The sequence below is a fragment of the Jatropha curcas genome, chromosome 2 (assembly GCF_041381405.1).
Source record: "Jatropha curcas cultivar XTBG-Jc1 chromosome 2, XTBG_Jcur_1.0, whole genome shotgun sequence".
In the NCBI taxonomy this organism is placed as follows: domain Eukaryota; kingdom Viridiplantae; phylum Streptophyta; class Magnoliopsida; order Malpighiales; family Euphorbiaceae; genus Jatropha; species Jatropha curcas.
In genome coordinates, this window is record NC_143152.1 from 26,326,304 (window position 1) to 26,344,734 (window position 18,431).

Sequence of the window (18,431 nt, forward strand, 5' to 3'; positions counted from 1 at the left end):
AATATTATACCTAAACCTACCTCATGTGTAAAACCCTAATTGCCAATAAATTACACTAATCATGACCATTTTAGGGTCTTTTGAAGAGGCTTATTATATTAGGATAATAGCCTCTAAGATAAAAAAAAAAAAAAAAAGAAATTAATTGATTAAAACATATGATTAGTTGATAAACAGGAATTTATTAATCCACAAAGAAATTTTTTTCCTTGAATAATTAAGATAATAATTAAAAAAAGGGAAGAAAATAGGAAAAGAAGATTAAGCAATAGGCAGGGCTGGGTCCAAAATGGAGGCTTTATTTAAAGTGAAGTATCATTCTGTTCTATGTATTGTTTTTTGAATTGGGAAAATAAAAAGCCTCTGATTAATACGTGGTGTATGTCTGTGTGGGGCAAAGGACTCAATTAATTAGATTGTCCTTTTGCACTCATCAATCTTTGTAATGATGGACTTGCTTTATTTATTTATTTATTTATTTTTAATTTCATTTTCTAAAAAATGAATATATAACTTTAGATATGAATATGGTTTGAAGCAATTATGCACTATAATTGTTTAGGGTTACAATAAGACAACATTATTGGATATAATGGCTTTGGGCGAAATTTGTGGAATCTATGGGTGCGCATGTTTTTCTTTCCATTATTTTTTTTTACATATTTTATATTTCTTCTTCATCATTTTTATATGTGATCTATTAATTATTATTATTATTTTATTTTATGAGTATTTACAATCTTAAATTAAGATTTTTACGAAATTATTAAGTAGTAATCTTACTTGTCTATCAGCTTAATCAAATTATAACAAATTAACCCCCATGAAAGATGTGATGGATGATGAATTAATGATATCATAGGAATAACAACATAAAAATAAATAATAAGGTTGTATTGTCCCACCGTTCTTTATATATAATTAAGGTTTTGTACCAGTTAATAAATGTACTAATTATACATGTGGGTTTCAAATTAAATTAATAAATCTGAAAAAGGGTAAAAAAAAACTTATTATTTTCTTGTTGTTCTGATAGAGAAAATGACAAAAATATAAAAAAAAAGGAATAGCAGAAAAGCTCATTCTCACTGCATGAAGCTTTTGCAGAGAGAGTAACAAAACACAAAACTATTAATCTGACTACTGAATCTTCAATTGTTCACAGAAGAACACAAAACTAATCTTAAAAAATTGCTTCGCCAAAATCTAGAACTATTCATATCCTAATCTTTCGTTTGCATGCTTCAACAGTATTAATCTTTCCACCTCACCTGCTCATATATCTTGCCAATATATATATAAAGAAAACATATCTGCACTTTTCAGACATATATATGAGCTCTCCAATTGCTTAGGTCCTGCTGTTGCCTGCATGTTGCATCCCTCGTATATATAATATATACAGGAGCCAATGCATGCAAATAAGTATATCTATATACAATTATATTTACATATTCTACTTGAGTAAAAAATACCCATTTGGTAAAAAAAATACCCATTTGAACAGTTGGTCACTCAATCCTTAATCTTTATAATCTTCGTAAGTTCGTGAACACAAATTATGTGCATTTTACCATTTGAGTATACCATTTGTGGAATATTTCTCAGGTGCATTTTACCATAAAGGATGTGGCTTTATTTTCTGAGTGTCAGAAATTAGAGTCACTAGTTATTCCTTACTTCCACTAAAATTTGAATGAATAGAAGTATTAAAAGTATGAATAATGATACAAATTTGACTCATGAAGCTTACTAATAATGTTATGATTCAACACACTAAAATGTGATTGATGGGTCAAGTTGTCTGATGTAAATAACTACGGTGGGGACTATATTATATATTATATATTTATATATGTTGGACCATAATAGTATAAAGACATGAACTAATTAATATCCAAAGAAAAAAAAATATATACACATCATTGGATTTGAAAACGATAGCTATTAGTGGAAACAAAAACTAAAATACTTGGAAAATATGATTTATGGGGCCACTTACCACTTGGAGAGAATATTTGTCGCAAATCTTTTTCTTCCCCACTTATAACTTTTTGCATACAAAAATATCCTCTTTAGATAATATATATATCTATCAATCAAGAAAGCAAAACAAAACCAAACCCTAGAAAGACAAACCCTAGCTACTCAGACTTTATTTATTTATATATAGAACAAATTTTAAACCCTGTGTTTGTATGTCATTAATTATATAAAAATTTGAGAAAAGAAAAGGTAGAGGACACAGCTTCACTTTACGACTCATTTCCATGCACAAATACACTACTATCACTACATATACATTAGTTTAGCTTTCAGTGATAAATATATAAAAATATATAAAGCATGTCCACAACCACCACCACCTCCTCCTCCACCGCCACCACCGCCGCCACCAACCAAACACCATTCCATCAAATCTAATTCTCTTTCACAATATTGATAGATAATATTAAAAACCATTCATGTGAGTATGGAAGAGATTGGTTATGGGACCCCGTGATGTGCAACCGAAAGAGCATGCTGAGGTGGACCCTTTTTCACCCACTTACACATTCAACTATACATATGCACGTTGCTCCTCTCTTCTTCTATTTACTATCACAAATTACTAAATTAGTACCTAAAGATATATCTCGTGACTCACCGGCTCTATATATATATATTAAATTAAAAAAAGCATACAGTGCACGAAGCATCTGATATATATATATATATATGTGTGTGTTTAAGAAATAATTGATACACATAACTACATTTTTGGTATCTTTTACTGTCATTATACCCTTGGAAAAAAGGAATTAATATAATAAAAGAATATTCTTGAATAATTTATTTCACCGGTTCAATGAATTAAGAGTTCTGGCTCGTGAAAAGAAAAGAAAAATCATTAATTTACACACACATGCGCATCTAGAGATCGATCACTAATATGTAAACGCACTGTCCAAAGTTGTTAAGGAGCTGGGCATCTGCATCTTCTGTCATGCTTCCTCTTCTGTTTTAATGATAACCTTCACTGATTAATTACTTTTTACTTAGTTTTCTTTTATCCATTCATTTACTTATTACAGTGTTCATAATCACTTGCAAATCATGAAAAAAAACTTCATTAATGTTGGGTTTGAGTTCATATCTTAAAACTTTTTAATTTAGATTTGTATATTAAATTTATAAAAATTTAGATTTGAACAAAATTAATAAAAAAATTTAATCATATGATAAATTTTAAATAAACACACTTTAGATTATTTTTATTTTAAATTGATAAAATATTTTACATTTACGATTAAATATTTAGTTTTTAAAATTCTATGAGTAGTTATTACTTTCTTATATACTCTCATCTCAACCAATATTTTAACTACATTAAGAATCTCATATCAATTAAATATCAAATCTACAAAGGCATATAAGGATGACAAGTTAGCTAACTAATTGATTAGTATTAACCTTTTAGTGTTGGTTTGGCTCAAGTCCAAATAAATCCACATTGCACATTTTTACCTCATGATTTCTTACCTAATTCACATCTTTCATTCAATTTCTGATAATAAACTATAGTTGTATAATTAATTTTTTTAAAGAATAATTGTATAAATAATTAATAATAATTGATGGCCTAAAAATGATTTTGATGACATTTGACATTTTTATGCTAATAATTTTTCTTTTTTCATCTCAGGACTATTTATTTTTTGTACCTGATATATTATAAGTTTTGGCCGCATGTAAATTTAGTATTTAATATGAGATTGACTTACTTAGAACCAATATATAAGTTCATCCATAGATCATATCAAGATAAAATAATTTTTTATTTAAATGAATGTATTTTCGCTTATTAACTAAGAAAATATGAAAATAATTTTTTTTTAAATCTCTATTTTGAGTAATTTGAATCGTGTGGGCGGACCATACAATGCTAGCATATAACATTCTTTTTTTTCCATTTGAAATAATAAATGTGTAATACAGATAACCTATACGAGTTTTTATAATTAACATGAATGTAGAGTGCATTCCACACGTGGGAACACTAAATTCAGCTATCAAATCACGTGTATGATATTGATATTGATGGTTGTAACCTGTACTGTGACCTATCTCCGCTATTCTATACACGTGCTACCCTGGACTCTTGTGTACTGTAAACTAGACTTCAATGCAATTGTAGAGTAGTATTTTAGAGTGCCCCTATCAAAAATAAAAAATCAAAAGGTCATTTACATGTCAGGTAGGGCCCACCCACGCTGTCTGTCCAATCTTTAATGACGTGTTTGTAAATTGAACTCCAAACCAAAATACGATACGTGCATGTACTGTACCAATCTACCCTCTTAGAAGTATTCCGTACTTAGACACGTGCACACTCATTCGCTAATTTTTTTTTTTTTTTAAATCTCGCTAAAGCGTATTTTCCATGCTGGCATACCATGCCAGGTCACCCACCGCAACTGAGGTAGCATTGTGGGCGTGTGTGTGTGTATATATATATATATATATATTTTTTTTCTAATACTCAAAATACTTAATTCGGTGGAAATAACGTTATGAACTATGCAGTAAATGGTAGCCTTCTCCATAAATTATTGCATAATTCACGCATATTGTTTGTAAGCAAATTAAAAAATATAGAGAGGCTAACGAGTCGAAAGAATTTGATAGGCTACACAATAGGTAGTCTTTCCATTACTTAGCACATTGATGAAAACTCTTCCAATCGAGAGATTTTGAACTTAAAATCTCTTCTCATATAAGTAAGAAGACCAATCAAATCACGCATGAATTGCAAAATTTTTCGATTTCAACTTGCATATTATGAAATAACGTATATATTAATATTAAATTGTTAACTTAATAGTGAAATTGTGTTTGCTCGTCTTTCAAAAGAAAAAAAAAAAGCATATGCCAAATCTTTTTTTTTTTTTTGAATTTTCATGAAATTGATTGTCCCCTAAAAGGACCGCTATACAAAACTAAGCATTGATAATTATATGGCCAAATATAAATTTATATTTAAATTTTATAATTTCAATCATGCGGAACTCTTGAATTTTGTAAATGACATATTATGCATTTGAATTTGTAAATTTTAGTAATTTCAGACCTTTTCACACTATATTGATTTGATGCATAGTTAGCATAAATTTTAGAGCAATAATTTTCACATCTATCTAATTTAAATTGATCTAATTTTACGAATTATAGTATTTAATAATATGATTTTACAAGTCGAAGTATTTAACAATATAATTTTATAAATTAAAATATTGATCAGTCAAAATAAAAATTTACAGTATCATAAGTAAAGTAACAAAGTTCACTATTAAATTGATATAATTAGCGATAACTACAGGGCAAGAATAGAAGACCCCAGAACTATATATCTATTATTTTGCTTTGATCAACCTGTTAACTACTGAAGAAGGTTCCTGTAGCACATATAATCCTCTACAGTACTTTAAGGCCTCGGTTGATAAATTATTACCATGCTATTAACACTCTATACGCACTTTGTATAGATGCCAACCATGCGTGCCTCATAGGGGTCTTGCAAGCTGAAACTAGGTTCCAACTGCAGATCCGAATTGTTTTTAGGTCAAATGTATAATTTAAAAAGAAAAGATGAATCAAATAAGTAATTAGTAATATATTAAATGTAATGAAATTAATTTAGATAACTATATATAAAAAATTTAAAAACAAGAGGAGCCAAATGATAGTGAACAATATAAACACTAAACACTAGTATAGATGTTAAACCATCGAACGATATAAATAATATAAGTAAAATTTTGAATTTAGTCAAAACGCTAAATACAACATGAAAAATTATTAATGAATAGGGTGATAACGAATATAATCTCTTCATCCCTACCTAATTGCAAATAAAGTTTTCATGAATAGCTATCCGAGTAACCTTTACTTCCAATTAAGAGATTATAATCATTTTAGAAAATTATTGCTCAGCATTAAAATGGTGATATTTTTATAAAAAGAGATGTTTTGTATCATTAATTTCACACATTTTGTAAATAACTACTAGGGAAAATTCATTTTTAACAAAATAAGCTATCTATTTGTGCTTTATTTATTAACTTTTCATTCTATAATTATGAGTTAATTTTATATATTAATCCTTCAAACTTATTTGATAGAAAAAAATGTGACAAACTTGAATTAACAAATTAAAAAAAAAAAAAGAAATATAGCATTGATTTTCCTCTGTTGGAATGTATTAACTTAGGAAATTAGAAAAGGAACAAAATACTTTTTGTCACCTTCAATTTTTGAGTCTTGCCTATTTTTGAGCAAGGCAATTTTATGAAAATGCTATTTTTTAAATGTTGCTGTATTTATCATTATTAACACATTTCTCATTTAGTTTTTTATTTTTATTTTATATTTAAATAAATTATTAATTGCCCGAAAATTGAAATAATTAATAGATTTTTTTAAAAAAATAAAAGTTGATAGACTTAGTAACAAAACAATTGAAGAATAAGTTAAAATTTGAAAAAAAATAGAAAGAAAAATTTTAAATCAAAAGTTAATTAATTGTTTTTGGCAAAATACATAAATTTATTCGTGTAGTTTTTTTTTTAAAAGGATCTTATAAGATACAGCATTCAAAACTTTGTAGGAAATTTATGCCTTTAAAATCATAAATTTTATTAATATTGCACATAATTTTCACATGAGCAATAGCGGTTTTTTAAATTTTTAGCTTTTATAGGAAAAAATATTAATAAAATTTGAATTTAGACAATTTTGAAACAATAAGTTTTTAACTGTATAATAAATATCTAATTGATCTAATTTTATAATTGGAGTATTTAGATTTAATTTTTATAGTTAACAATATTTAACCAATGAAAGTAAAAAATTAAGGCACCAGAAATTTTTTTGAATTTATACATTCCGCAATTTTTTTTTTTTCTGTATTTTTTAGCACGGAGCCCATAACCTTAATAAGCTTGGCTTAGAATTAGTACCACGTGTCTTGCTTCTTCAATATCTTTTTCTTCTGCCCAGCCTTTTGTTTTGCATTCAGTACAAAGAAGACACAAAAACTTAAAAATGCTTACTTTAATTTTCTTTTTTCTTTTATTTTCTTCTTTCCCCCTTGCTAAAACCAAAAATGATAGCTTTGTCATTGATCATCCTCAATCTGCCACCTAGGTTTTTTTGAGGAAAACCCTTGAACTCTACATATTTTGTTATGGAGCCCCTAACTTTTATTTATTAATCACATTAAATCTATTATTTAGTTACATGTCGACTAAGATACTAACTAAAAAAATTGTTTATTATAAAAAAATACAATTATTTGAGTTTTTCAAAAAAAAATTAGTACACATATATTTGGTCAACTAATTACTAATAGAAAGAGTTGGATGTGAAAAACAAAAACATGTAAAGTTATGATCCTCGTATTAAGCTTTTGAATTTCAAAAACAATATGAAGAGGTGAAAAGTGAAAAATACGAGCCATAATGTTTTACTAAACAATATTTATTGAATTTAAACAATTATTTTTCTAGTAAGAACTTTGGTCAATATTTTTAATCCCAATCAAACAATTTAAGTTCAATGTGCACATTCTATAGCATCCAAAAATTAGTCCTTGACATATGACTAAATAATAGTTCAAGGGTTTTAACATGAATAAATAAATTATCTGGCTTGATAAGTAAAATATGTAAAATTGAGAGGGTTGAGTATGTATTTTTCCTTTTATTCAATAATTACCCTATTATCGAATAAGACCGCTTAGGTCACTTGGACAAGCGAGGTATGTCCGAGCTATATAGAAGAACTTTTTAAGTAAGATCCTTCGAGAAAAACTCAATGTATCATGCCCCTTATATCTTTGAAGGGCATGATACATTGAGTGAAAAAATCTGAGATCTTATTATTATTCAATTATAAAACTACTTTACATATTACTGAGTAGAGATACAATATGCCTTTTTTAGATTATCAGCATTCCATGTCCGAGGTAACTCGGCTCCTTTGATCTTCCTCCGTTTGTATGTGCTTGAGCCCAGCTGCTTTGAAACTTCATAAGGACCTTCCTAGTTCTGCCTTAATTTGCCTGCGCCTGCCGAACCTTTGGTGATTTCTGCTTTTGCCACACTCTGTCTCCTTCTCTGAATTGCCTATTTTGAACTTGCCTATTAAAGTATCTCCTCACCCTTTGCTTATATGCTTCAGCTTGGACTGCAGCATCGCCTCTAAGCTCCTCTGCCAAGTCTAAGTTGATCTTTAAGCTTTCATTGATGTCGAGCTCCTCATACTCTCTTGTTCTTTTGCTGGATATGCTTATTTCTACTGGCATTACTACTTCCACCCCCTATACTAAAGAGAAAGGGGTTTGCCCTGCTGCTTGCTGAGGTGTAATTCTATAAGTCCACAGTACACTGTTTAGCTCGTCCGCCCAATTAGCCTTTTCTTTATCTAACCTCTTCTTTAAGCCTTGTAGGATAGTTCTATTGGTGACTTCGGCAAGGCCACTGGTTTGCGGGTTAGCTACTGATGTAAAGTGGAGTCTGATATGCTAGTCTTCAGAAAAAGATCTAAAAGCTCCTAAATTAAATTATTTTTTATTATCAGTAACAATCTTGTGGGGCATGCCATATCTGAATATCACATTGTTCCTGAAAAAACTAATAACCTGAGCTAGTGTAATAGTGCTTAGGGCTTTGGCTTCTACCCATTTGGAGAAGTGATCAATTGCGACTACCATGAACTTCCTTTGCCTAGTTATTGCAGAAAAATGCCCTAGAATGTCTATCCCCTATTGAGCAAAAGGCCAGGCTAAACCTAAAGGTTGTAGTTCTGAGAAGGGTTTTCCAGGAATCCGATCATATCTTTGGCAAGCATTACAATGGCGAACGTGTTGGCGAACATTTTTCTTCATAGTTGGTTAGTAGTATTCTAATAGTAGAATCTTTCAAAGTATAGCATACGAGCCCTCATATGCCCCACAGACACCTTCATGAGTCTCCCTTATGATATAATTCCCCTCTTCTTCGGTTACACAATTTGCCCAAGGGTGTGATTTTGATCTCCTGTAGAGTTCTCCATTTACAATTGCATAGTTCGTCGCTTTTTTGCAAAGTTTGATCGCCTCTTGTTTATCACTTGGTCGAATATCATTCTGTAAGAAATCAACGATTAGACTCATCCAACTGTTGTTAGGTTGGGATACCAGGACTTCTCTTATCTCATAGCTAGGGCAAGTTTTGTGTTCAATCATTACTTCTCATAGCTAGAGCGTACTGAATTTTATCCTCTCTGGCCCTTATAGGATTACCCCTGCTATTGCTCCTGAGCTCCCTAGGGCCCCATCTGTGTGCAACTTCCAAGTATTATAATTGGGGCTCAGTTGTTCGGCTTCATGCTCACCCTTCTCTTCTTCGCTAGAAAACTCGGTTACAAAGTCTGCAAGTACTTGTGCCTTCATTGAGGTATGAGGGGCGTATTTGATATTAAATTCTCCGAAACTGATCAATCATTCCACCAATCTCCCAGAAGTTTTGGCTCGGTGTAGGATCTTTTTCAGGGGGTGGTTAGTTCGAAAGATGATAGTGTGAAATTGGAAGTAGTGGCGCAACCAGTTTGCCAAAGTCAGGATTGCGAACCCTAACTTTTCAATATTTGGGTACTGTAACTCGAAACCCCTAAGGACTTTGCTAATGTAATAAATCGGGTACTACTTGCCCTCTTCTCTTTTTAAATCCACCAAGTCAAATGAAATTTTTCTAGATGGTATACATGTTATAAAGCGAGCACGGAATATCGTGGCTAATTGGGAGAAAGAACGAATGGATCTTGTTTTGAGTGTTTGATACCACTCTTGGGCTACTCCTTTTAGGGTAGTTAGAAAAACCTTACACATTAAATCTTCCGAATTAGCCTGCAGATACATCATAGTTCAAAAGGTCCCCAAATGGCTTCGGAGATTGGTACATCCGTCATAGGATTGGAAAGTAGGGAGTTTAAACTTTGGTGGAGAAACTACGACTAAGATATCAGTTGATAATGGTGAGTCTTGTCAGAAACCATAATCTCCTATCCTGAACCAGCTTCTTAACAACATTTCAGAAATTAGTTTCGTCCAAGATCGGCTAGGTGTGACTCAGCTCTTGGCAATGGGGGATCCAGCTTCGATTCTGCTTGATAGTATCGATCAAATATTAAGTGACTTCGATGTCTAGGTGAAGTTGGAGGGAAGCTATGTTCTGGGCGAGGAGGGTTTGCTGGCCTAGGAAGTAGTATTGGCTTGCCATTAGGCTGAGGGTTCTCCAAGAGGCATTTCAGCACGATAGGAAATTGCGAATAAGCCTAAGCTACTGTGGCTGCAACCTGAGGATCAGTATTTAATGAAGGAACGAATGTGGGTTGTTGGTTGGCCTCGCCATGAGTGTTGTCTTGGCCTTCAATGGTAGGATGCTCAGTGGGATCGATGGCCATGGGAATCAAGAAGAAACTATGGTGATTTCTAGGATTGAAGGTGCGTTTCAGGCTCATCGCACCAATTGTTAAACTCTGAGAATTTGAGGTGTAGTAAATTATGAATTAATTCCTCAATGGGATAATTTTTTAGTACATATACTGGACTTAGGACAATTGTACTAGGATAAGGATTATGAATCCTCTACTATATGTTAATTTGAATTTATTTAAGAGTCTAATATCATTATTAATATTATTTATTATTGTATCTTAACAACTAATGATCGGTCATGTCATATAGGCTTGAGTTGGACATCCAATTGCTTCGATTTGAATTATCCAAATAGTTTTTTTTATTAACGTAATGCTAAATTGACCAAAATAATATTATAGCAAAAAAAAAAAAAAACATTTCTTCTCTTTTTATGATTAATATCAAATTAATGAAAACACTCATAAACAAGAAGATTCGAACTTGAAATATATATTATACTCATCACACTTTCAAAGGAAGTAAGAATATCAAATTAAAAATTAATTAGACCAGAATTTATTAATAAATTTTATCTTAAATTAGATTAGAGTAATAAATTTTATAGTAAATATTCAACTCCAAATTCTTATGGAGATGTTTTGTTATTTATTAAGAAGAAACAATCCCAGAGTCTTTCTGATTTTGATATAGGATTGTTTTCACATAGTATAAAATTTCTATTTTAGAGTTATTTTTATTTTGATGCGAAACGACGATGGGATAGCTTTTGCGTAAAATTAGTTTAAGAGATGCAAAGCTAGTTTAATTTATTTTCAGAAGAGAATATAATGGACAAACTATTTTATTTACTATAAATAGTAAGTATTGTGTATGAAATAATTTGGGCGTAATTAATTTAGGATTACACGTTTGTGAGTGCTTTAAGTATAAAATAATAAGGGTGATTAATATTAATACAAGAAGTGTGAAAAATAAAATTAATTTTAATCCCATAATTTAAAAAGATAGAAAAAATAAGTAAGTGGTGTGCAGTCCAAATATACAGTGGCATGTAGATTTGGCATTTTATAAACTACTTGAAATTTTCTATTTTTAGAAAGAATCTTGAACCTCAGACTAAAAATATTTGAAGCCCTTTGGTCTTTCTTAAATAAAACAGCCTGCAAATGCGGAGTGGGGAACAGGAAGTGACGCATGGGTGAGTTGCAATGTTAGTATAAAGTAACGGCGAAAATGAAAAGGAAAAATAGTTTTTCAAAAAAGGAAAAAAAAAAAAAACATTAAGTTATAATATGCTTGCTAATTGTATCATTTTTATTAATAAATGAAATAAATAATTATATTAAAATTAATTTGAAAATGGTTTATCACAATCATAACAATAATTTAAAGCTCAATATAGTATCATAATTTAGAATATCCATTTATTATTCCAAAATAGATATAGATTGAATAGGAATAAATAAAAAACATAGACAACAACAATACATTGTGGGTCTGATTAGCAAAATTAGTTATTTTAGTAGTGTTTAGATGTTTAGGGTTAAAAACTGAACGTTATATGAGTAACTTTTTATAAAATATTACCTTAACCTCTAAAAGTTAATTCAAACGCTTTGTTATCGAATACTATAAAAAATAATATGTAAAATTTTGACTTGTCAAAATGTTAAAAGTTACTCCAAAAATTAAGGCGCAACACTGTGGTAAGACGAAGGCCAAGGGACTTAGAAAAATTTTGGGCTTCCCAAATTCCATTTAATTTATAAAATGGTGTAATTTTTTAATTAGCTCATTAATTTTTGAAAATTTTTTTTTCGGTCTCCTTAATTTTGCATTCAGACATTGCCCTTAAAATTATTACGATTGGTGTGTGAAAGAAATTAGAGAGAAAGCAATGTGAACACTCTATTACGTACCAAATTTTGATTGATGATTAAAAAAGAAAGAAAAAAAAATCACTATTTTTGGAAAAGTGAATTTACAATAGCCAAAAAGAAGAAAAATAAAAAAATAAAAAGAAGGCAAAAAAAAAGAAGAACATTCCCCTTTAAAGGAATAGGTTGAAGGAACCTATAGCTTTCACCAGGCATTAATGTCATTCCTGAATAGTGTATGTATTTGATATTAAGCTCATCATTCACGTTCCTTTTTACACCAATGCAAAAGTGAAACCTAAGCTCAGGACTAAAATTTCCAAGCTAAAAATAGAAAATTACAAAAAAGAAAAAGTAAAACGACAGCGTTTTACATGGTTTTGGAATTTTTTGTTTGTATCATTCATTATCCAATGTATGAGGCTGATAAGGAGTGTACAGAGAATATGTTCACCCACAGGTGAGACATGACGTGGATGGGTTTATGACAGAGTTGTTGTTCAGTTCATCACAAAACCAAAATAAATCCAAATGGGAAAACCATAGAACTGTAGATTCAGATTGGAAAAACAAAAAGGAAACCCAAACAGGAAAAAGAAAAAGGAGAGACCGGGAAAATTAAAAGAAAGAAAGCGAAATGTGAGAAAGAAAGAAGAGAAAATTAAATTAAATTCAGTAGCAGCAAGCAAGCAAGCATTTCCACCTCCCTCTAGTGATGGCGTGGTTTGCTTTTGCTTTTTTCTCTCGACAGGAATCTTTGAAATTTGAAAGCATCCTTTCCAGCTTAATTAACTTATTTTTTTTTAAAATAAAAATCAAAGGAAAAAAAAAACATTATCATCAGAGAAAAATATTATCCAAATAAATATAATTAATAAAAAAGGCTAACGCATCTTATAACAGTTTTTAACTTTACTTTTAACGTTTTGACAAGGTCAAAACATTATTTTTACGATTTACACCATTCTTGCAGCGAAACATTTATATCAATGTTTATAATTATATAAATTGGATTGAAGTATATTACTTATTGTTTGATATATGGATTAATTTATTTTCATAGGCATTAAAATTTTTTGAAAAAAGAAGAACTATGATTTATTACCCAAAATAGGAAACGATTAAGATACCCCAGGCTAGTTTAAGCAAACCTTATTCCAAATAAAATAGAACGGATTCCCTATTGTCAAACAGGCTGGGCTTAATTAGAGTGAAGATATAGATAGGGTAGTAGGCCCAAAACGGTCCTTTCAAAGAGCGAGTGCCCCAAGACGGAGAAGAGAAGGCAAAGCAAAGGAAAAAGAAAGCAGAAACCGAAAAGAAAAAAAAAAAGCTTAGTAGACAGAAAAAAGAGAGACAGGGTCCAGTCCAGAAGTAGGGAGTGTTTGTGTGGGGCAATGTAATTCTACGCGGAGATTTTCTTTTTTCTCTTTTTGTTTCCTTTTCTTTAATTTTCCCGTTGCTTCCATCATTTTTTTTTCTCTCTCACTCCCTTCACTTTCTCTCGCTTTCTCACTGTCCGTTGGAACCAAACAGTTCTCTCTCTCTAAACTATCGCGCATTTGCTTTTGCTTCTCTCTCACACTTGCTGAAAATAATATGAGCAAACTGCGCATTACATTTCACCACCGGTTATGAATCCCACCACCGAACCATCACAACTTCAGCCGCCACAACCGCCACAGCCCCACCGTCCTTCCACCTCTTGTGACCGTCATCCCGACGAGCATTTTACTGGCTTTTGCCCCTCATGCCTCTGCGAGCGCCTCGCCGTGCTCGATCATTCTTCAAACTCCGCTTCTTCTTCTTCCCGGAAACCACCCATCCCTACTACCAGCACCGCCACCGCTGCTCTTAAAGCCATTTTTAAGCCTTCTGGTGGGAGCGGTACTTCTAAGCCTTCGTTTTTCCCCGAGCTCCGCCGCACCAAGTCGTTTTCCGCCTCTAAAAACGAGGGATTCTCTGGTGTTTTTGAGCCGCAGAGAAAATCCTGCGACGTTAGGGTTCGTAGCACTCTTTGGTCACTTTTTTATCAAGACGACGAGCGAAACCCTTCTAAAAGGGAGTCGTTTAAAGGTCCTGAGATTGAAGTTGAGTCCAGAATTTCTTCTTCCAGTGTAAAGAACGACACAGTTTTTGAGTCTAAAGAAGAAGACGAAATCGAATCCGACAGTGATAATGAGAGGGGAACTGAGAGCGGAGACATTATCAGGGTTTTAGACGAGCCCATTTTAACTGCAAGGAACTCCAACGCAAACCCAATTGAAGAAATTATTGAAGAAGAGGAACCGGAATCAGAAGCCATTGTTATAGAGCCAGAGCAACTGCAAGAGGAGGAGCTAAAGCCCATGAAAGACCACATAGATCTCGATTCGCAAACGAAGAAACCTTCAGGAAGAGATTTTAAAGAAATTGCAGGTAGTTTCTGGTCTGCTGCTTCAGTTTTCAGCAAGAAGCTGCAGAAATGGAGGCAAAAACAGAAGCTGAAAAAACGAAGGAATGGTGGGCCAGGGTCGGCCACATTGCCGGTGGAGAAGCCGATTGGGCGTCAATACAGAGAAACCCAGTCGGAAATTGCGGATTACGGGTTCGGTAGAAGATCTTGCGACACGGATCCGAGATTCTCGCTCGATGCAGGAAGGATATCGTTTGATGATCCTCGTTATTCTTTCGACGAGCCCCGTGCTTCGTGGGACGGGTATTTGATTGGAAGAACATTTCCAAGAATGCCTACTATGGTTTCTGTTGTTGAAGATGCTCCTGTTAATATGGTTTTAAGGTCTGATACTCAAATCCCAGTTGAAGAACCACCGCAGCCAATGCCTATGAATTCAATCCATGAAGATGAAACTGTTCCTGGTGGCTCTGCTCAAACCAGAGACTATTATTCTGATTCTTCTTCTAGGAGGAGAAGAAGTCTTGACAGGTCTAGTTCTATTAGGAAGACTGCTGCGGCTGTTGTTGCTGAGATCGATGAGCTAAAATCTTCTTCTGCTTCTGTTTCTAATGCAAAAGTGTCACCAGCAACTGTTGACTACTTTCAAGGACCTAAATTGGTTGTTCCGGATAGGGATTCCAACTCCAATTCTAATTCTTTAAGAGATGATTGCTCTGAGACTTTTGAAATGGGCTTTAGAGATAATGCCTCTGTGGTGGCGAATGGTGAAAGGAAAGGGGCTAAGAAGTCGCGTAGATGGGGCAAGGCATGGAACATTTTGGGGTTTATACACCGGCGAAATGTGAACAAAGATGAAGATGAAGATAGGTATAGCAGAGCAAATGGAGTTGAAAGGTCATTTTCAGAGTCTTGGCAAGAATTGAGAGGGGAACGTGATGGTGAGGTGAGAGGGGGTTTTAATCCAAAGATTTTGAGGAGCAATAGCAGTGTTAGTTGGAGAAATTCAAATGGTTTTGGCTTTAGTGGTGGTGGTGTTGGTGGTGGATCATTTGGTAGTGCAAGAAAGAGCAATGTTGAAACTAATGGGAATGGAAGAAAGAAAAGAGAAGAGTTTGTGTTGGAGAGGAATAGAAGTGCAAGGTATTCGCCAAATAACATCGATAATGGACTGTTAAGGTTCTACTTGACACCGCTGAGGAGTAGCCGGAGAGGTGGCTGGGGAAAGAGTAAGTCCAGTCATGCACAATCCATTGCAAGGAGTGTATTGCGATTGTACTGAATTCCAAACAAAGTCCATAAGGTGTTTCTTTGGTTTAATGTTGTTAATTTTGATGCTGCATTTGTTGTGTAAGCACACATGCCTAATGTATTATTCTTCATGAGTTGGTTGGTTGGTTGGATTAAAAAAAAAAAACAAAAAAACAAACAAAAACAGAAGCATCCTTAAATTTGTTGCCTTTCCTGTGAGTTGCATTTCTTCTTCTCAAATTATTCAAATAACAAGATTTTTTCTTGTGTTATTATTTTCTTTCCTTGTTTGCCAACTATACTGTTGTTTAATGGTTAAATATTTTTTTAAAAAAGTTTTTGCCTTTATTGTTAATTTTATTATTCTTTCTTTTTTTTCTTTCTTTCTTTTGTTTACCAGAACTGGGTAGGGAGGACATGAGAGAATATGTTTGTGGTTTGTCTATGGTTTCAGTTGAGTGTTTTATTGTATATTTTTCATTCTTGTCCTACATAGAATTTCCCTGATAGCCTATAAGGGGGTCAAGGCTGCAGCCTGCATGCTTTTCTCTCTTACCCTCTAAAATGTTTTTTGTCATATTACATATTCTTTTGGGACAAAAAAGAGTGATGATGTGAATTTATGTCCCCTTTGTTATTGGTCCCAAAATTAATGGGCATAAGACAGTAATGTATTTACTGCCTTTTCCTTTTTAAGTGTCAATTAATGGAGGTTTTTCTTTCGGAGTTCATTTGGTGGTTCTTTTTTGTTTTTGGTTCATTGGTTTTTTTTTTTTTTTTTTTTTTTTTTGGTTAAATGGATAATTGGAGATCATATTAAGGAAGGAGCCTGGTTAATCAGGTAATTGCAGAAGAGGAATTTGGTAGCCATAGAGAAACCTGCATTTAATAGACAGCAAGTTTTTGTTTCTGATATAAGCTGCTGAACAGAAAAGGACAGATTATGGTTCAATAAGCTTACTCGTGTAGAACATGGAAGATGCCCCTGTACAGTGTTTTTAGTTCATAATGATTAGTTACTGTCTGTCATTACTCTGAAGTCTGTTCTTGTGTGCTTGGATGAAGAAATCTCAAATAGTATTTTGCTCGCTCACTTGTTCTTTTGTGTTTTTTTTTTTATGTGAAAAAAGGAACTTTTATCTTTTCAAAATCAAATTGATTCCTTGCTGAGGATCTATATTTCTGCCCTCAAAATGCTATGGGAAAAGGAGTGATTTTACATTTTTCCTGGGGCTTTATGCACTCCGTTTAAATTTAACAGGAACAAAAGGATTACAGGTAAATAGGTAATTAACAAAAAGATGAGTAAAACTTCTCCTTTTTCAATACAAATGAGTGTTAAGTTCAAACTACATTTGCAAACATGCCTTCCGGTCCATTGGATGTCTCTTCTAATACTCAGAAGAGATTTAAGACAAAATGAATTGAAGTTGACTGTACAAATTCTCTTTCGTCAATTTTACTTTTAGATTGATTTGAGTGGTAAATCTATGAATAATTGATAATTAAAAGTCTAAATATGCTATTTCAAGGGAAGAAGAAAACTTTTTAATACCAAGATTTCGTGTGAAAGAAAAAAAAAAAAACAAATGGGATCCAAAATGTTGAGAAGGGAAAATAAAGTAATTGTGATTAGAAGAGTAATTGTGAGTAGGGCTCAAATCCCATTATAAAAAACAGAAATCAAGCTAAGTAATGATTAATTCATATGGAAATGAAATGAAAGAATATTAATTTTGCAATTTAGATAATCAAAGGAAAGGAATCTAACTAATGAGTTGGAGATGATGCTTTGTGCTTTTCTCTACATATGCAAAAGCTCCATGATCAACGAAATTTGCCTCCAAAGTCAAAAAGTCACCAGGAAAAACATCCCAACATGCTTCTTCATGGAGAGAGAGAGAGATAAACAAAGAAAGAAAGAAAGAAAGAAAAGAGAGGCAAAAGAAAAAGAAAAAGAAAAAAATAAAGGAAGAGGCTCGCAACCCAATAAGTGCCCGGTTGCTCTTGCTCCCATTAGCCCTCGATGGTAATAATTTTGTTTAAGCTAATTGCCTACCTTATTTATTTGTCAACGGTTGTGTTGTGTGCTACTCTACAGTACACTATATTGCCTGCCTAACATTTCATTTTTTTTATTTCAACATGTTTGATGTTTTTTAGTTTCATTTAAAAATAGTTTTGATTGAAAGTTTAGTATTTTTGAAATGTTTGAATTTAAATTTTAGTTTTAGATTTCAATATGAATTGCAAATTCTCTCTATCTTGCACTTTCCCCTCATTCAATATTCTGTTTTAGGAAATTATTTCAAGATTTTAATTAATTATGTTTATAATTAGAGAATCTTTTAAGTCTTTTTCAAATAAATAAAATTAATATCGTTGTTAATTGTTAATTATTAAATTTTTTAGGAGAATAATTATATTAATTAAGAAATTATTTATTTTT

At 32.1% G+C, this 18,431-nt stretch overlaps 1 protein-coding gene across 1 annotated transcript; it reads left to right on the top strand.

Annotated features, from left to right (window-relative positions):
- Window positions 1-13,665: 13,665 nt before the first annotated feature.
- Window positions 13,666-16,254, top strand: OPS (LOW protein: UPF0503-like protein, putative (DUF740)). The gene has a single exon (XM_012232520.4). It carries the CDS (start codon window positions 13,971-13,973, stop codon window positions 16,011-16,013), a length of 2,043 nt encoding a protein of 680 aa, XP_012087910.1. The 5' UTR covers window positions 13,666-13,970; the 3' UTR covers window positions 16,014-16,254.
- Window positions 16,255-18,431: the final 2,177 nt, after the last annotated feature.